Source organism: Aedes albopictus, chromosome 3 (genome assembly GCF_035046485.1).
Source record: "Aedes albopictus strain Foshan chromosome 3, AalbF5, whole genome shotgun sequence".
NCBI classification, from domain to species: Eukaryota; Metazoa; Arthropoda; class Insecta; order Diptera; family Culicidae; genus Aedes; species Aedes albopictus.
In genome coordinates, this window is record NC_085138.1 from 245,870,132 (window position 1) to 245,891,332 (window position 21,201).

General features: G+C 39.7%; 1 protein-coding gene across 1 annotated transcript in view; it reads right to left on the bottom strand.

The window, feature by feature from the left end:
* LOC115264776 (uncharacterized) overlaps positions 1 to 9,456 on the bottom strand; it is a 20,960-nt gene extending 11,504 nt beyond the window's left edge. The window contains exons 1-4 of the mRNA XM_029868795.2: positions 9,115 to 9,456; positions 8,928 to 9,042; positions 625 to 838; positions 7 to 534 (exon numbers count right to left, since the gene is read on the bottom strand). Of these exons, the coding sequence (XP_029724655.2) occupies positions 7 to 534; positions 625 to 838; positions 8,928 to 9,042; positions 9,115 to 9,138 (881 nt within the window). The 5' untranslated portion in view covers positions 9,139 to 9,456. The remainder of the gene's footprint in view (positions 1 to 6; positions 535 to 624; positions 839 to 8,927; positions 9,043 to 9,114) is intronic.
* Between the last annotated feature and the right edge of the window lie 11,745 nt (positions 9,457 to 21,201).

Below are 21,201 nucleotides of genomic sequence, written 5' to 3' on the forward strand. Positions count from 1 at the left end.
GGAAGACGATTTTTCGGAACAGGATAGGTATATCCCGGTGTTTCTGGAGCAACGGTGGTGATAATGGAAGGTCCTACAGGTGAAACGTATACAGGGTCGTATGTATCTTCTGCGTATGGCGAAGCGATCGTCTTTGGCAAGGTAGCGTTTGATTGCTGTCTATAACGATCCGGAGATGATCTTGCCGTTGTAGCTGTCTCGCCAGAAAGAAGACTGCTTCCTGTAAATGGCTGTTTCTTTAGAAAAGACTCTGTTGTAGAAACCACCACACGGGATACTGGAATTGGATTTCGGAAATTGTTGTTCGCCGGTGTTGTGATTACTAGCGGTGCTCTCGTAGTTGTTTTCGGGCTTGTATTCTGTACTGAAATTTTAACACCTGTTCCTGAATTGGCTTGACCCGGACGAGGAGCGGCCGTTGTGATTGTCAAAATTTCATCAAGTCTTCGACAAGATTCGGGAAGATAGAGGTCATTCCATGCTACCACTTTTTCATCGAGTTTCTTGTCTTCTAAATCTTTGTTCAGCTTGTTTCTGAAATAAATGTGATTTAAATAAGCGGAATCAAAATGCATGTTCAATATAAATTAAAAAGAAGATTTGGTCATTTAGAATATAACTCACATGCTACTAGCAACTCTTTCGGTAAAAATCTTCGTAGGTTGATTGGGCGGAACCAATCTATATCCCAGCCGATCCGCCACGTAATACACCAGGTGTTTCTCGTTGTTTGGATCGATATAGCCGTAGCATCCGTAAGTAACATCATCTGGTCCTTTCACCTTGTGCTGAAATTGGCTGTTCTCTTTCTCGACCTGGTAGCCGTAGTTGAACTCATCTGAAAATGTGATAATATGATTTTAGATTGCGGTGCGTCGCAACTTGGTTCAATTCGATAAGTGTTTTTTTCTAACAAGTACGCATTGTATACTTGAGTTGTGTGAACTACAAAACTCTGCTGGTGAAAGTTGCAGCATAACCTAAAGTATTTAATAAAAAAACACAGTAGGTACTTCCCATCACAGTGATTCATGAACAGATCTTTTCAGTCCCAAATGAAAAAAAAATATGACTTTCTTCTCGATTCTTATCTGGACGCTTTTCATTTTTGATTTGAACCCGTTTGCGGAAGTAGAACCGTAGAACGGTTTCAATCCTATTGTCTATGGCATGGTTTCCCAAACTATGGGTCGTGATCCCCCAGGGGTGGTCGACGGCCTTCATCCAGAGGGACGCAAGGTACAGTCGAATATTTTATTCTAACAGACAACAAATAAGATAATATCTATGGTGGGTCGCGAAAAGTACATCTGCGGGCCAAAGGGGGTCGCGCACCTGAAAGTTTGGGAACCTATAGTCTATAGAAATTATGGTGCCAACATCGAATTGAAAAGGGCGAATCTTTCAATTCATCACCTCTTTGAAAAAATGCTGATTCTAGGCAGAACATATTGAATAAAACGAATTAAGGTTTCCTTCAAAATTGCCAGAATCTTTTCTCAAGTATCCCTAAACCTGCGCGGTCCTACATTCGGCGCACTTCCACGAATATACTTCAAAATCATGGATGCTAGTTCAATATTAATTTTAGATATACATTTTCATTTTCAAAGAAAAATGATTCAAACTGGGATAGGCCCACAACCAGGGTTCGGAATTTTCGTTTCAGCGATACGAAATATGGCTATTCTCACGGCGGTGGGAGAGCTTATTTTCACTATTCTGCTTGAGGAACACTTTTCCCCTCCAGCACTTCTTTCGAGAGTAGCGATTCATGATAACTGAAAATCGCTTCAACCTGCAGATAATTTCTTTTCGTTCTGTTAAATTTTCTCTCACCCATTTTTCACGAAAATCTTTTCAAAGCAGATTAACAAAAATTGTGCCCGCGACGGGATTCGAACCTGGAACATTACTAAAAACATACGCGACACGCGCACTCTATCCACACCACCACGCCAACCACACAGAGGGTGTAGAAAATATAATGCATAAAACCAATCATCGTCGGCGTCATATGAGTCTCTTTCCTTGACTTTCCTTGACTTTCCTTGACAACATAATCGGCCGACAAAGGGCAAACGAAATTCTCGCACCTTTGGGAATGAGTGAAGAAATGTTTTCGCTCTGCTCTTTGTGCGGGAGATTTCTCAAGCCAGATTTTCGCTGAAAATTGGCGTGAGGGAGAATTCTATTTTCGTGAGAATGAGCGAAAATTCCGACCGCTGGTGATGACAAAGACCGCCAGCTAAGAGTTGTGTGCTTAGCTGGTAGTACAGCCTGGACACTGTTGTCCTTCTGATTTGGGCTAGATTGAGGAGGTACGTCTCGAGCGTCTGTTCACCATGGAGGTGCGGCTCAAACAGCGTCTGTTCCGGCATCCAGCGGCTGCGTATGAAATGCTCCTCCATCGGAAGCCTTGCCGGAAGCTATACCTAAGGTGGCAGCCCCACCACGGTGGATAGGGGTCCTTAGGCCAACAACCTTCTGTTTTCGAAACCCAAAAATCGTTACAGAAACCAAAAATGAAGGATTACGAATTGATTTAACGGCAACGACATATAGCGCGAAACAACTGACAAGAATTGGAACTTGGACTATATGAACCCTAGTGCTAACCCTAGTTAGCAGGGTAAACTAACACAACTAGCCAATGAGGCATGCCGTATGAAGCTTGAGATCCTACACATCAAATAACGATTGAGGGTTTCACCAAAATTTTGCTGAATTTTGCCGAGCTGAAGGCTTCAGCAAAAATTTTGCTGAAATTCAGCAAAAATTTTGCTGAAATTCAGCAAAATTTTGCTGATTTGTTCAGTAAACTCTGCTGATCACCAGTAATGTTTGGCTGAAATTCAGCTAACTTTGCTGAAAGTTCAGCAAAGAGTTTTGCTGGACCCTTCAGCTCGGCAAAATTCAGCAAAATATTGCTGAAAGCGCTTGGTGTGTAGGACTGAGCGAAGCCCGTTGGCCGACCTTTGGAGAATACAGATTGGTGTCGGGTCAAATTCTGATCTACTCTGGCCTACGAGGTGAACAGGCTCTTCGCCACCGTGGAGTTGATTTCCTGATCAGCGCTCACGCCCACGCTGCGCTCATGAAGTGGGAAGCTATTGATGAGAGGATAATTGTAGCCAGATACAGAACACGGGTTCGAAACCTAACCATGATCCAATGTTACACGTCAACCGATGCTGCCGAATTGCAAGACAAAAAAAAACTTTTACAGTTAACTGAATTCTGTCGTAGAAAAGATTCCAAAAGGTGAAATCTACACTACCCGCCATAAGTACATACTCACAAAAAGTAACGCAACAATTTGACATCACATTTACTTACCTCGATATCTCCAAAACCGGAGGACTTACAAAGATGCTGTCTTCAGCAAATTTATTTAGAAGTCCAAAAGCTACAACTTTTCTGGAGATGGCATTTTTGTAGTTGGGTTTTAGAGATATCGAGGTGAGTCAGGGTGAGTCAATCTCTATACTTATGACGGGTAGTGTAGATTCTCATGGGCGACTTCAACGTGAAAGTTGGTTCCGAAAACTCTGACTATGAGCACGTCACTGGATGGTCTCGGAGAAATGAGCAAGAGCGGTGAGCTGATAGCAGAGTTTTGTGGCAACAACGACATGGTGATTGGAAGATCGCTTTTTCCCCATCAATCAGTGCACAAAGTGACATAGGTTTCCTGTGATGGCGTCACGGAAAATAAAATCGATCACATTTGCATCAGTTAGAAATGGTAACGAAGCCTTCTTGATGTACGGAACAAACGTAGCGCCGACATTGCGTCCGACCATCATCTCCTAATAGGCGAGATCCAGGGAATTGACTGGAATACGCTGCGGTGAAAAGGTCCTTCGTCGAGGAGCTGGAGAACCGTACTGCGAATATTCCAGTAGTTCGAATGGATTGTGTTTGATTAGGGGCGCTCTTTCACTGGGATTTAAATTTCTATGATAACGGGACCTTTTCATCGCAATCAATGTCTTGCACCTCTGGGATAACAAAACATAAACTGTACAGAAATCGATGCTTCACTGCCTCTCAATGACAATGGAGTAGTACGACATGCACTAAATACTAAGGATACGGGTAATGCCACAGTGGGGAGCTCTCAGGCTCAAGGGTGTCCCTAGAAAATCATCGGCCTCATTGAAACACAGTACAGGGCATTTTCGTGCAGAGTACTGCACAACGGTGTTTTGTCCGACCCCATCCGGGTCGTTGCTGGACTGAGACAAGAATGTATACTATCACCGCTACTGTTCCTCATCGTAATCGACGAGATCCTGGTAGGTGCGATTGATCGTGAACCAAATCGTGGGTTGCTGTGGCAGCCCATTACCATGGAGCACCTAAACGACTTGAAACTGGTTGATGACGTTGCTCTATCAGCTCAACGGCGCTCTGATATGCAGAGTAAGCTCGATGATCTTGCCGATCGCCTCTCGGCGGCAGGTCTCACTATCAACGTCAATTAGAGAAAATTGTTGGATGTAAACACGGTTAGCACTTCCAGCTTTACGGTAGCTGGGCAAGCAGTGGAGAATGTTGAAAGCTTCCAATACCTTGGTAGCCAAATGGCGGACGATGGTGACACCAAAATCAATTAGGTGCACGGAAATGTATGGATCAATCGATGCACCAAAATCCGAATTTTCAACTTGAACGTGAAACCTATGCTGCTATATGCCAACTGAAACTTGCAGTGTATCAGCGGAGAACACGCAACGGCTGCAGGTCTTCATCAATAGATGTATGCGGTATATAATTTGTGCATGGTGGCCTTACAATTGGATCTCCAACGTGGAACTCCATCGTTGATGCTATCAAAAGCCGACAGCGACAGAAATTCGAGGGCGAAAGTGGAGGTCACACGCTACGCATGGGCGGGCCAGGTGTTTGACCTGGCCACAGGTCAAGGCGATGCGATGGCGGGCAATCGCCCAGGATCTAGAGAAAATGAAATATTTGAATTTTTAGGACGATTGTACTGCAAGGAAGATACTAGAATGTTCAAATTGCGTTATTGTTGAAGAATGTGTCTAGTAGATGAATGGGAAAGATCACCAAGGAAATCATGGGCCCCTATAGCCACAGCTGTAAAGACGTGGATATTCAGCATGATTGTGCTGAGGGTGACGGGCTCCATTCCTGGTCGGTCTAGGAACTTTTCGTAATGGAAATTTTCTTGACTTCCTTAGGCGGCATAGTGTATCTTTATGCATGCCAGACGATATGCACATGCAGAACGGTCATTGGCAGAGGAAGCTCTCAGTTAACCTTCCTCGTGCATTAGCTTGCGGTCGCCTCGCTGACCTAGTGCACGTTTAGGGGTTCTAATGACTCCAATGCACGACTAGGGTTAATAACCATGGAAGTAACCATAGAACACTAGGCTAAGCCGCAGGCGTTGCCCAAATTAAAACGTTACGGTAAAACGAAGAAGAATAAGTAAAAACAAACCTTCTAAAAATCTTAACTGCTACACCAAAGGAAATGTAAAATGTTATTGTTGTTGAGTATTGATGAAAGTGTGTAATTATAACCAACGCCTAGTTATAAAGTTAATGATTTTTTTTACTTGATTGAAAGTTATAACAAAAAGAAAAAAACAATGGAAAAATAATTTCAATGAACTCGAGATTCTACATTGCAAATAATTTGGTAGAAACTTCTGAAAAGGAAACTTTTCACAATTTTTTTTCCAAGTGAAAGCTTCTAGAGAAAGTTTTAGAATCCTATTCCAACGCTGAAAGAGCATGAATACACCATTGAACAATTATAAAAGGCAAAAAACCTTACCAAACAGTTTAAAAGTGGGTATTATTTTAGTTTAGACTAAACTAGTATAATTATACATTATTTTGTTCGGGTGCTCCAAAATATTCTCAATCATGAGAACATTTTCAACAATTTGTCTATCACTAATATGAATACTTCATTAAATATAAAAATAGGTATTTAACATTTTTGCAATGGGAAAAAATAATCACTGTAATACATATGATTATTACCATCAGTATCATCATGCTTCCTGGTGGTTGAACGGGATCACCCACGTGTTCCATCAAGCTTGACGTAAAACTTGAATCAAGTAAGCTGCGCTATAACCGTCACAGTTTTCCAAGCTCTTGACATGGAAACACAGGTTGTTACACAAACAATTGCAATATAATTCATAATGCAACCCAAATGAGTTGCATTATGAATCATAATGCAACTGCTTTTTATAGTGAAGAAAAGTAGGCGATAGTGACACTAAAACGGTAAGTATAAAATGCAATATTATAGTGCCAAATTGCAAAAAAAATATATGGCGCTTAATTTTTTGTTTGATTTGAGCAGTATGAGTATAGTTGTAGTACACGTAGTATGAAAATAGAAGTATACAATTGGAATGAATGCCCTATTTTCGCCATTTTTTTTAAAAAATATTTGCTCCAGTTTAATCCAATTCAAACCCAATTCCGCAAGGTGTGAACGTTTCGCGTGCAGGATATTAGAGCCCCAGCATATCGAAATGGTTAATGGCGCTTACATCCATGGTAAAGCTGGGTGGCGCCTGTGCGATCAATTATCACCGAAGCAGACAAAAGAGACGCACCGACGGCGCAGTGCTTTGTCCCAACAATCACCGTTACGATAATTATACTCTCACGTAGGATTTGACTATGATACAACAGGTGGTTATATTTGTGGAAAATTTCTCAACCACTACATTGAATTGATAATAAAGCATTAGAAGACATGTGCGATGTGGTATATGTAATGTATCTATGTAAGCCTCGCTCTACCATGATGTAAATTAATTAGAAACACGAACAGATTTTCTAATTGAACATTTTTGCGTGGTTCTCATAAAAGAAAGACTTATAAACAGGAAGCGGCAATACTTCAATCCACAATTAATTATATTTGTTTCATAAGGCATTGATATTTTGCATGCATATGAGATTACCATTGGTTTAATGACTACTAGTATCCTGAAATTGATAAATCTTTCTGTTTTCTTGCTTTTACTTCTTTATGTATATCGCCTATATTCATCGTCTACTTCTTTTTGCCGCAACGTCCCAAATTGGACATTTTCAGCATTTTTACAGTTAGGTATTATAAGGTAGGTATCTACAGTTAGGTAACGTCCCAGGTCTTTATGTTACATTTCTCCGTGGCATAACGTCCGAACATGCAGATACGCCACAAAATCCTAGGAAAGAAGGCACATATGATGTTATAACGTATCCAAACTTTTGGACGTTATTTCGCAAGAAAACGTGACTTAACGACCGGGACAGTATAGCCTCCGGCCCCGAACGTGAGCTCAGGTAGGGGGGGGGGGGAGTGGGTTTGGGACTGCTTTCTACAGGAAAAGGAGGAGGTAGTACTACACCCCCGATCTACTAAACCCATTTCCATTGTCGCACATATTGAGAACACCAAGATAGCGTGCTGGCGCTTTGCCAGTTTCCCAAGTGGCATTACCCATGCCTTTGTCCACGGAAGTCGGGCAGGGTCGACACCACGCCTGGCTTCCAACTGCTTTGCAAGTATCAAGTATCGTGTAGGCTTACCACCTGTCAGTAAGCGCGCAAGCTACGAACGACAAGCATGTCCTGCGTGTATCTACAGAGAGTAAACGAGGATACAGATCGTCATCCTCCTTTCGTTGGCTGAAACCGCAACTGTATGAAGTTTTACAGTTGTATGATCTTCTACAAATTTGTTTGTAAGAGTATCAACTGCTATTTTCTTCATTTTGAGCCAAATCGAACATGACAGATCGGCGTGCTGAACGATACATTGGAGGTAATCCAATTTCCCATATCGTCCCCTTAATGCTAGAACTAGGTAACTCGAAATTTGACGATTTTGAGTTGAATATACCATTATATCGAGCTTTTTGAGCTCTATAATATATCCAAAGACCAATGAAATACGATTACAAACGACAAAAATATTCACCATTTTCCAAACTAGGTATCTCAGTGTAGAATACAAGAACTGAGTGCTATAACTAGGTAACTAAAAAAATCATATCTAATTTCAACCGCACAGGTTAAAAGCTATCGGACGCTTGGACGTGGAAATGTTACTAGTCATTCTTTTGTTAGTAGATTGAAAATCTACTACTGTTTTTCATTTTAAGCCTTAAAACTTAAAATATTTTACTTGTTTTGATTTAGCTAAAACCTGTGATTGTTCGTAGACGATTATTTTATGAACATTTTGAGGTGTCATGTGGTGATATAACAGGTATCCTAGCAAATCCAGTAATTACACGTTATTTTCAATATGTGAACCATTTTAAATTTGCATACTGCAACAAGAAAACTGAAAAGAATGATATCCATAGTGGTAAAAACTAGGTATCTCAGAACATCTCCTCCATCATTTATGTTGCATTTTGAGTGCTATAACTAGGTAACTCGACCATTTTAAAACCATTTTTTATTTTTATCAAAGTTTTTAACCAAAATAGTTCAAAACTTTTTGTTGTAGTAGAAAGAGTAGAACCTGAATAAGCAATCAATGCTAAAAATAATTATTTTCAAGGCTCCATACCTTTGGAACAACTGCATGAAAAATTGTGAAATATTCAAAGTCGTTTTTCTCGAAACTATGATTTTCGAGTTACCTAGTTCTAGCATTAAGGGGACGATATATTTAGAATGGAAATCCCATACAAACTACAAATCATGTGCACCAATTCAGTTTTTAATCGATTGAGTTAAAACTTTCACAGGTTCTTCTTCTCACCCGAAGGCAAAATTCTAGGAGGTGCCCCGTAGAACTTTCCGACCTTTGTGTATTTGGTTCAGTATTCAAGAGCATGCATGTTAACCCCAAGACGTCACCTGTACACCTGTAGAAATCGAGATCTTATTCTTAACGATCACACAAATAGAGATACATACTATTCTTCGAGCTCTGCTCATGGTACACTTCGGCATTCTTCTGCTTCACGTCGATGTTGAAATCTTCATCCTTTCCGCTCACTTTCGATATCCCAAGTATCACAAACACCGGAAACTGCAAATACACGTTATTGATTGCGTTATTGGTCAAAACATTTCCTCAAAAGTTCAAAAAAACAACACTCACTGCCCATGCGATGATGATCTTCATTGTGATTAGCACTTTCCTTGATAATGACCGCGATCACTCACTACTGCATCGGCGTTCAGATCAACTTATGAGTCAATTTTGCAAACCAATGCCGAAGCCGACGATGATGAATGATGATGATGACCGCTGGTTTCGATGGAAATCCTAATTCCTAGCGGCTCGTGGCGGTCTTCTAACCAGCCCGAAAACGTGCGAGTGCGGAACCAAACTGTTTGATAAATTGGATTTGAAGTTGAATTTAAGCAATTCAAACAGCCAGCGGGAATCTCACACATTTCGTGGTGCGTGCGGTGGCTCATCTATCGCGTCAACCGGATAGAATAGGAAAGGGTGGTTGTACCAATAATGGTTTCATTTATATACGCTGTGACAATGCATAATATTCCAACCTAGCGTTTTATGGCCAAAAAGTGCAACCTTACTTGCATCTTGTCACTTTAATTTGAAAAAGAGAGGGTCGATGAAAAGAAATCGATCATGTTACTTTCGCCCTAATTTAAACTTAATCTAGATATGTCCGGTTAAAGTTTTGTGCAATCGAGACGTCTCAATAAGAATACTGATAATATTTTTTTGTAATTACGTTGCTTATTGCCCTACTTTTCACTCGCGGTTGCAACGATAAAACGGCCTACTTTTCTCCACTAAAACAAAAGTGCCGAAAAGTACTACTTTTCGGCACTCTTAAAAGTGCGGAAAAGTAACACTTTTCGGCACTTTTGTCAGCACATACATTTTGTTCACTACCGCGTTTTCGGTAGATACAGCTGCTGCTCCTATATCAAATTAGCAGCTCGAATCCAAATCAGGACTATCCAAGTTCCGATTCGGGCCGCTGATCAAGTGCAGAAGCAGCAGCAGAAGCTACTTTTGCTCCTTCTCATGTTGCTGATTGACGACGACGACGACGGGAACTTGAAAATTTGTGACACCTTCTACACCACAGCCTACCTGATCGAACAAAAAACTGCGTCGGTGCGCATGGATGCTTCCACGTGGTTCCTCCTGATTTCATGTATGTGTAGCTAGATAGATTATCCGGAACGGGAATTTTTCGTAATTACAAAAAATGTTGTATGCAACTCGTTGCAAAACTCGATTTTTTCAGCACTCGTCGTATTTATCCAACTCGGCAAGCCTCGTTGGATAAATGTACAACTCGTGCTGAAAAAATCATCATTTTGCAACTTGTTGCATAAATAACTATTTAATAACTAATTTTAACTGTAATTTGCACAATTGGTTGCATTTAATGGCATGCAAATGTACAGATATTCATGGCCCATCTGTGTGGTGGTAAAATAATATAACCCATGTAACATGTTCCAAATTCTCAAAGCCTCAATTGCATCAGCTTTTATTTAGATTTTAGCTAGATACAGCAATTAGAGTGCATCCTTTATTATAGAAATTCTTATTGTTGCGATTGTACTATTCCATTGATCATGAAATTTTGCACCCATAATGCAAAATTCATAATCATAGGAAAGTAGTCTTGGAGAAAAAATCTTCATGTTTGGTTGAAGAGATTTCTTGATTTGGTCAGGAAATGTTTTTGAATTCCTGGGCATACCTTTTATTGTATCATTGTGTGTGCCACAAAGCATAAAACTTATGCAATGACGGGTAAAGAAAGCCTTTCAATTAATAACTATGAAAGCACCCAAAGAACAGGGAAAAAAGGACAGACCAAGTACCAATGGTAACGTGAATCCAGGAAGAAGAAGAACAAGAAGCTGGAGAAGAAAAAAATAGGAAGATGAAGTTTTCTTTCAGTATTTAATTTAAGACTCGACAACTGATACGCTTCCCCTATGGCTGACCACAAAAAAGTGCAGATCTTTAGTTCAAATACCGACGACGGTGGAAAGAGTGCATTGATTTTTATCTACTGTGAGTAACCGTTGTTTGCAAAGTGGTTGACCTTGAATTTAGCGATTTACATTAACACATTAGGTGAAATCCTAGGCATAAAATAATAATTTTGATATTCTGACTATATGTTGCCAGGAGGGACACAATGCCATCTTAAGAAATAGCTTCCAATACAGTAAGTATGGAATAAAAAATACAACTAATTTAATTAATTAGCGCGCCACAAGCGAATGATTATTTAGCCTTATAATGCACACTTGAATGGCTCCACGCGAAGAGGTATCCGACGAATCATACAGAATGTAGGGTATGGGACCATTTGGGCAAGGCACACACCACACTACTGGGGTAGAGTACGCTGTTTTGGACAGACAAAACCTCTGATATGTTTCTTCTAAATTGTTTGGCTGTGACATCTCTTCGTAATCAAGACGTGCTTTGATTGAAGGTTGGATACTATCTGCTGTACTTTATTTTTCTCCTTCTCCTTTACTGCCGTTCTAAGCATAGTTGTCCCATGTTACTTTTTGACGATTTTGACTTTTTTGCACCAGGCGCTCTAGTTATACGTATATTTTCATATAACATCAAAAAATAACATACTTTGTTCGAAGACTCAATGAAAAGCATGTCAAGTCAAATTGTCCCACTGTTGAATTTCTACGCATGTCTGTCCCACAGCTGAAATTCTACGCATAACAGTCCCACTATAAAATTTCTACGTAAAAACGATATATTTAGCATTTTTAGTAAACTTACTTCACCTACTAGCATGGCTATTTCAATACTGCATGGTATAAACTCTTCTTTTATGTTGGCATTACGCTCCAACTGGAACGAAACTTATTTCCCAGTTGAACAAAAACTGTTATTTCTTCGCAACTTGCAGTTTCAATCCAAATTCAAATATTGCTGCAATGCGCGTTGAGCTCATAAACCAAACATAAACATTTTAACTTAATTAAGAGGCTCAAATTTCGTGAAGCATGACGAAGCCGATCCAATATAATGACAAAGAGCTGAATTGAATGACTGCTTTATGTGAAAATTTTCAGAATTTAAGTAAGCTTGAAATATTGTTGGTAAGTGGGTTGATGAGCTACACTTTTTTATTTCAATATGTTATCCCAATAATTTGATTGAATTAGTGTGTCGGTAAGTGAGTGGCTTAGTTATCGCCTATTTAGAAAATAAAAAGAACACTTTTGGGTAAAACCCAAATCGAAAACGAACTGCTGGAGGTACTTAACAAGCAATCAATATATCAATTGATGACAGATCAACCGAGTAAGTGAATTGAAGAGTGAGTGAGTGACTTGGTGATTGAGATTTTGTAAGTGTGTGGGTAGATGAGTTAATGAGTAAGATGATAAGCGAGTGATTTGATAAGTGAGTTGGTTTATTAATGGGTTGATGGGTAAGTGATTGACTGTTTTGAATGAATGTGTTAATGAGTTATTGAGTAACTTGATAAACAAGGGACCTAGACGCTCAGAGACTTGATGAGTATGTGAATTCTCGAGTAAGCTGTTGTTATTAAGTTGTGTCGTAGATAAGCGGCTTTCTGTGTATATGTAAAAGAAATTATAGAGTCCAAAGCATTATTATTTTTTTTTTTATTTCAATGACATGTATATGTATACATATTTCTTGTCATTTAAAATTAATACAAAAGCTTAGTCAGTTGTAAACTTTGTTGGTCATTAGGCAAAATAGGCCATTAGGCCGAAAAAGTCATTAGGCCGAAAAATTCATTAGGCCGAAAAGGACGTTAGGTCATTAGTCATTAAGCCGAATAATTCAGGTATAGAACGAGGTCATTTCACCAAGACCTGGCCAAAATACCATTTCGGCATGAAGTTCTTTTCGGCCTGAAGACTTTTTTTGACCTGAAGACCTTTTTGACCTGAAGACCTTTTTGGCCTGAAGACCATTTCGGCCTATAAACCTTTTCGGCCTATAAACCTTTTCGGCCTTAAGACCTTTCCGGCCTAAAGACCTTTTCGGCCTAAAGACCTTTTCGGCCTAAAGACCTTTTCGGCCTAAAGACCTTTTCGGCCTAAAGACCTTTTCGGCCTAAAGACCTTTTCGGCCTAAAGACCTTTTCGGCCTAAAGACCTTTTCGGCCTAAAGACCTTTTCGGCCTAAAGACCTTTTCGGCCTAAAGACCTTTTCGGCCTAAAGACCTTTTCGGCCTAAAGACCTTTTCGGCCTAAAGAACTTTTCGGCCTAAAGACCTTTTCGGCCTAAAGACCTTTTCGGCCTAAAGACCTTTTCGGCCTAAAGACCTTTTCGGCCTAAAGACCTTTTCGGCCTAAAGACCTTTTCGGCCTAAAGACCTTTTCGGCCTAAAGACCTTTTCGGCCTAAAGACCTTTTCGGCCTAAAGACCTTTTCGGCCTAAAGACCTTTTCGGCCTAAAGACCTTTTCGGCCTAAAGACCTTTTCGGCCTAAAGACCTTTTCGGCCTAAAGACCTTTTCGGCCTAAAGACCTTTTCGGCCTAAAGACCTTTTCGGCCTAAAGACCTTTTCGGCCTAAAGACCTTTTCGGCCTAAAGACCTTTTCGGCCTAAAGACCTTTTCGGCCTAAAGACCGTTTCGGCCTAAAGACCTTTTCGGCCTGAAGACCTTTTCGGCCTAAAGACCTTTTCGGCCTAAAGACCTTTTCGGCCTAAAGACCTTTTCGGCCTAAAGACCTTTTCGGCCTAAAGACCTTTTCGGCCTAAAGACCTTTTCGGCCTAAAGACCTTTTCGGCCTAAAGACCTTTACGGTCTAAAGACCTTTTCGGCCTAATGACCAATCCGGTTTAATGACGTTTTGGGCATAATGACTTATTCGGCCATATAAATACTTTCATGTAACAATATTTTGCGGTTACACCACACGACGTTTTTCCGACCAAACGATATACATATCGGCCTGGCGACCTTTTCGACCTAACAACATTTTCGGCCCAATGACCTTTCCGACCTTCCAACGTTTTTGGCCTAACGTTCTAATCGCTTATTTCGATAATACATACTGTATATATTTCGACGTAAACTGTGATGGAAGAGCTATTTAAGTAAAAAAATGAATCCATTTACGTAATGAATACATTTAAATATCCCCGACTTATTTCTTTCATGGAGATTTCAGTGTACGACACCCAGTGGCCCAATGAAGAACTCTTCGTTTAATGGAAAGTTTCCACAGACTGGAGTGAGAATCGAAGTCTCACTACGTGGATATCAATACGTCTAAATAGCTGGCGCTGCTAACAGCATGGCCACGAAACTTATACTTTATAACTTACTTACTAACTCACTAATTCACTTACTAATGCACTCACTCCTTCGGAACAAATCTCACATACTCATAAGCCAACAAACTCACTTACTCACTATGTCACTCACTGACTCACTAACTCATTTACTTACTATCCCACACACACACACACCAATTTAACAATTGTCTTACCAACACATCAAAATTAACGGGGCAACTCCCTGTAAGCTGTAACTTTCCTAATTCAAAACTGACTCACTCTCGCTTAATCCTGGAGCTCCTCACATTCATCCTCTCATCAATTTACTAATCAACTTCTTATTCACCAACTCACTCACCTAGTTCCTACTTACCCGATTATTTAGAAAGTGTTAAAATGTGAAGCCATTCTTATGTTGTCTTTCGGCTCCGTTTTGCCTCGAGACATTTGAGCCTTATGCATGGGAGACTTATAATATTGTAAAAGAAGCTAACATTGTTTGTTATTAAAAAAATATATAACAAAAACGTACAGAACAGATCACATCGAGCGTGAAAAGAGACGACTAATTATCGTGGGACTGATATGCGTAGAAATTTCGCCAACAGGACCGCATTTCTAGGCATAACAGTCCCACTTACCACTTTTTTAGCTAAAAACACTATATTTATAAAAATATTTGATTAGAAATACTTCAGGCATGAAAATATAAGCGATTTCTAACGATACTATGAAAACTTAGATCCGATTTGTTGCACCATTTGGCCAAAAAACATGGAAAACCTGTTTGAAACTTCAATCGCGATTTTCTCGGTTTCAAGTTTTTCAACATGGGACAACTATGCGTAGAACGGCAGTTTAGCTCTCCTACAACTGATGAGAAGTGGGGAATCAGAAGTGAGCTATTAAGAATGAAAAGTATGCAGTGTAGAATGTGGAAAAGTTTGAGTAATCTGTGATGAGTAACCCATGCACTAAGGGCTAGTATCGCAATCTAGCGGGACAAAATTATTACTCCGAAACGAAACATTTCCGGCTCATGGTGTTTTCGACAAAGTTTTCTGTAATGATCAGGGACATTAATTGCCAAGAATTTAGTAATTCGCATCTTATCCGCATAGGTGGCGCCACCATCTAACTTTTTTGTTTTGTATCCTATAGACATCGCATCTCCGACAGAGTTGTTCATTTTGACAACATAAAGAACTCTTTCTTAGACGTCAACATTTCACAGCCTACTGTTCAGGAGTAAAAAACAGTGTTTGAGCTTATTTTGACGTTTTACGAAAAATCATGTGAATTTAAAATATTTTCTGATGCATATGTGTCAAATGACAACTTTCAGAAAGAAGTTGGCGAAATATAAACATTAAAAATTGAAAAAAAACCTTAGGGTTTTTAAATTTACAAATTCTAAAAAAATTGTGTAATTTTTCATCTATTAAGAATAAACTACATCTTGGCAATAACTCAAAAAATAGTAGGCCGTGGAGTATTGATATCTATGAAAATATTGTTTATTTTGTCAGAACAAACAACTTTCTCGAGCAAACCAATTCGATATAGTGTCACTGTCAAGAGTTACACGCTGTATTGATGTGTATTTCCTGAAAATTTCAGGTTGAGATTTTTTTGTGCTTTATGAGATATTATAATTTAAACACTAAACCATTTTTACGATTTTTCAACGTTTTTTTTTAATTTGAGGGCGAACGGGACGGCCAAGGAAATATCCGCCATTGCTCTGTTGCTTCTAAGATGGTAATCTCAGATTCTACTTCATATTTTGCAACAAAAACCTATCATTGTGTAAGCTCACTCGCAGTGCATATGCTGATTGGTTTTCAGCATTTTCAGTGCGATAGAACTCGAGATTACCATCTTCAAAATCGCGAGGCAAATTGTTAGAAAGAGAGGTAAGATAACATGGCGTCCCGTTTCACCTTAAATTGTCAATATTCCACCAAATTTTGCCCGAAAGTTGTTATTTGACATATCTGAATCAGAGAACGTAAAAACGCCAAAACAAGCTCAAAAAACTGATTTTCACAATTTAAATTTATTTTTAAAATAATTCCAAAACTGTAGGCTGTGAATGAACAATTATGCAAAAGACGCGAAGTCTCTAGGACGCAAAACAAAAAAAAAGTTAGATAGGTGGCGACTTATCCGCATCCACATAGTAGTTGCGAACTACTAAATTCTTGGCAATTAACGCCCTCGATAATTACAAAAAGTGAGTAGTTAGCCGTAAATAGTGAGCAGTGCATAGTGAAAAGTAAAAAAGGAGGGATGTGAGGCCTGACTGAGAAGTGACAAGTAAAGATTAAATAGTGAGTATTAGGAGTGACCAGCGATCACTGAGTATAGAACAGTGCAGAGTGAGGAGTGAGAAGTGACTAATTTGGCGTGAGGAATGAGCAGAGCAGAGTGAAGAGTGGGAAGGGATGAATGAGCAGCGAAGAGTCAGCATTGTAGAGTAAGGAGTAATTTTGTAATGAGTGTGAAGCTTAGGGATGGTCAGTGAGGAGTGTTACGTGAACCGCAAGGAATAGGCAGTGGAGAAATGAGGAGTTAGAAGTGAAAAATGAAATGTGAGTAATGAGAGGTAAGCAGTGAAGAATGAGGTTTTGGAAATGAGTGAAAAGTAATCAGTGAAAAGGAAACATTAATAAGTGAAGATCAAGGAGTGAAAAATGAGAAGGAAGGATTACCTAAATAGTTAAGTAGTAAGAGAAAATATAAGAAAAGTATGCACCCTTGCATGGAGACATGGACCATTAGCGTGGTTCAAAAAATCGTTTTTGCTCCACACCGCTTATTCGATTCCTAACCAGATTATATGCCTTCCCACAAAATTTGAGCTCATTTGGTTGAAAATTGAGACTGCACAAGCCCGTCAAAGTTTGTATGGGAATTACTATGGGAAAACAATGTTTTTCAATCAATCAACCGTAGCATTTCCCCAAGTGCCCTAGTGGGTTAGTCGACCCTTGGTAATCCTAGGCTATTCTATCAGCTACAACTTTGCCGAAGACTGCATTCAAATCGGACGCCTCATTAATTAGTTACCGATTTTTATCCAGAATCGAAATCTTTACTCATGATGGTTAAACTATTCAGTGGGCATCACTGCATTCTGCAGCGGAACATAGTAGCCATGATTTCAGTGTGCTATCTCTGGCGCCATATGCAGCAATGTTGCCTGCTGGGAAGCTGGAGGATCATAGCTAAAATTTGCCCAGTTGGATACAAATCGATAACTAATTAATGGGGCGTCCGATTTGAATGCGGTCTTCGGCAAAGTTGTAGCATATAGAGTAGCCTAGTATTACCAAGGGTCGACTAACCCAATAGGACACCTGTGGAAATGCTACGGTCGATTGAATGAAAAACATCATTTTCCCATAGTAATTCCCATACAAACTTTGACGGGCTTGTGCAGTCCCAATTTTCAACCAAATGAGCTCAAATTTTGTGAGAAGGCATATAATCTGGTTAGGAATCGAATATGCGGTGTGGAGCAAAAACGATTTTTTGAACCACGCTAATGGACCATGCTCGAGGAGGACCGTCAAGCACTCGGAGTTTTCGAGCGACGCGTGCTAAGGACGATCTTCGGCGGTGTGCAGAAGCACGGATAAGGATGAATCACGAGCTCGCTGTACTTTACGGCTAATCCAGCATCCAGAAGGTGGCCAAAGCCGGAAGGATACGATGAGAAGGGCATGTTGCAAGAATGCCGGACAACAATCCTGCAAAGTTGGTGTTCGCGATAGATCCGGTTGGCACAAGAAGGCGTGGAGTGCAGATGGGCGGTTCAGGTGAAGCGTGACTTGGCGAGCATCGGGCGTGACCGAGGATGGAGAACGGCAACCACGAAACGTGTGCTATGGAGAAATAATGTTGATTAAGTTTTATATTGAATTTGATGTTTATTGCACTACCTAAGGAAAACTATTTCTACAAAAATAAGAAAATCGACGAACGTTTCCAATATGTCAAATGATTGTGTAGTTTCCATATTTTACAGGAAAAATAAACAAACTGAGCCAAAAATACTTTTAGTATTTATTACGGCGTGTGCCAATGATAGGAACCCTGTACCAGTTATGGACACATTTTCTTATTTCGATACCACTTCGCACTATTAGCATGCATTCCTTATGGGATTTGCCATAAGTTGTACACTATGACGAAATAGGGTGCAAGGAAGCCGAAATTATAAGGAAAATGATTTATTTCTATAATAATTTTAGCAAATTGTGAAGTTTGGATTATTGCAATCACTTTTTGTGAGTGTGATCTTGTATTCACACAATACTTCATGCTGTTTTTCATCGTTAGAGGTTGAAAATCAACAATAGCCAATTTGAGGTACTATAGCCATAACTGGTACACTGAGCCTAATACTAAATAAATGAAATGAATGCACCCTTGCTCGGAGTAAAATGCACTACAACATTGGGCAGGATGCACTCAAACAAAGGTGCAACATGCTAAGACCGCTCAGCACCTAGAATATGTAAGACCTACTCATAAGTGCATAATTTCCAGACCACACCAAAAATGTGTAACAGTTACACATTCACAAAAAAAACAGCTCGTAAACTCTTCTAGAAAGGTCGATATGTTTTTGTTTACCAAGGTCACTAGTAAACCTAGCTAGATTGCAGTACAAAAATTTTTCGAATTTCACGATTTTGTGGACGCAGGAGCTGATTTTGTGAATGTGTAAGGGTTACACATTTTTGGTATAATCTGGGTGGAAATTATGCACTTAAGTGCTGCGCAGTTTTAGCGTAAAGATGCACCGTCGAGTTAAGAAATCTTTTTCTTTTTTTTTTTAAATGTATGTTTTCTAAGGTTTGAAGACGAACAAGAGTTCAATTTCGTTTCCGATTACTTGCAGAGCGCTCATAGATATTATTGCAGCATGTTTTCTATAGGCGCGTATTGCCCCAACCAATGGAAAGCATATTGACCCAATCAATAGCAAAATAAAAAAAAATGTTTAAAAAATATAATTTACGTAGGTACATTGCTGTTTCTTTTAGTTATTTTTCCCACGCTTAGTATTGTTCTCAACTAACTAAATAAATACAACAGCATAAGATATTTGGTCGGTTTTCACCATCAAATCATTCGACAAACGATCGAGAAAATTACGTCAGAATCGTGATTTTGTGATTTTTATTTCATTTTTCTCACGAATTACGTAACGCAAATAGGGGAAATTGTGTATTTTTGGCAGTTTTGTTCCCTTCGTCATGTTTTTTTTAAAGCTGTTGAACTCAGAGTTGGCCTCAAATCCTTCCCAACCAAGCTGTACGTCTAAGTTTCAGGAAATTTGCTCGACAAAAAACCCCATGACGAAGAGAACAAACATACCGATAATACCCATCGTCACCGTATGTAATATTTTCCAGATGCTCATTTATTAAGACGTTCTATTATGTTGACAAGGTTTCAAAGTTCCAACACCGATATTCCCTGAACAACGAAGGAGGTGCGTTTTGACTCGACAATCCATATAATTCCAGATGCCCCTATGTATACCGTATGGCTGGCCCGAGGTGAAGAACAAAATTTCCATTACGAAAAGTTTCTGAAGTGACTGAGAATCGAACCCGTCACCCCCAATATGGTCATGCTGGATACTCACGCTTTCACAGCTGTGGCTATATGGGCCCTTAATAAAATGAACGTTGTATGGGGAAAATTTAAAGTTGATCGCGTCAACCCGAAACGAAAAAATGCAGCGCTTTACTAGTAGCTCCGCTTGCAGCTATTTTCAACCAATCGCTGCAGCAACAAAAATTCCCAACTGTCTGGAAAACATCTTACATGCTGCCTGTGTTCAAAAAGGGCGATAAAACGGGCATAGTCAATAGGAGGCAATCAGTGAAGTACTAGATTGAAAGTAGTGAGCTGAATTTTTGTATGGTGAGATGTTCAATTCTCCATTTTTGCAATGAATTGGTGCAAACAGCGTGGGTTATATGATTTCTTGGCTAATTTGATGCTGTTTGAGCAAAAGTTTGGGTAACTTTGTTGTTGTATTATTTATTTCATGCAACTTCAACGACACAGTTACCCATACTTTTGCTCAAACAGCATCAAATTAGTCAAGAAATCATAATACCCACGCTGTTTGAACCATTTCATTGCAGAAATGGAGAATTGAACATCTCACCATACAAAAATCCAGCTCACTACTTTCAATCTAGTACTTCACTGATTGCCTCCTATTACCGCGGAATAACCTCCCTTTCAGCAGGCTCCAAATGTTTGGAAATTATCGTGAACAACGTCATGTTTGCTCCATGTAGCTCCTATATTAGTCCTGCTCAACATGGATTCTACCCAAAGCGTTCGGTTGAAAGTAATCTGTGCGACTTCGTATCTACTTGTATCTGTGCAATGGACAACGGTGGGCAAGCGCAAATTGATACGGTATACACCGATACCAAAGCTGCTTTTGGTACTGTCAACCACGATATCCTACTTGCCGTGTTTGGCTCAAATCGTACCTCACCAATCGAAATCTCTGTGTGAAAGTGGGAGCTGCGGAATCATTTCCGTTTAATCCTACTTCCGGCGTACCGCACGGGAGCAATTTAGGACTGCTTCTATTTTCGTTGTTTTTCAATGACGTCACTATTTTGTTAGCCAAAGGTGGATTACTGATTTACGCCGATGATCTAATGATTTTTCATGTTGTACGAAACGAAGCAGATTGCAGAGAATTACAAGACCTAGTGGATTCCTTCGCACGTTGGTGTAACCAGAACTTTCTCATATTAAGCGTCACTAAATGCTGCATTATCTCGTACCACCGAAGAAGATCGCCGATTTTGTACGATTACAGGATTAATGGGCAACAGCTTGAACGTGTGAAAAAAGTAAAAGATCTGGGAGTGTTGTTGGATGTCCAATT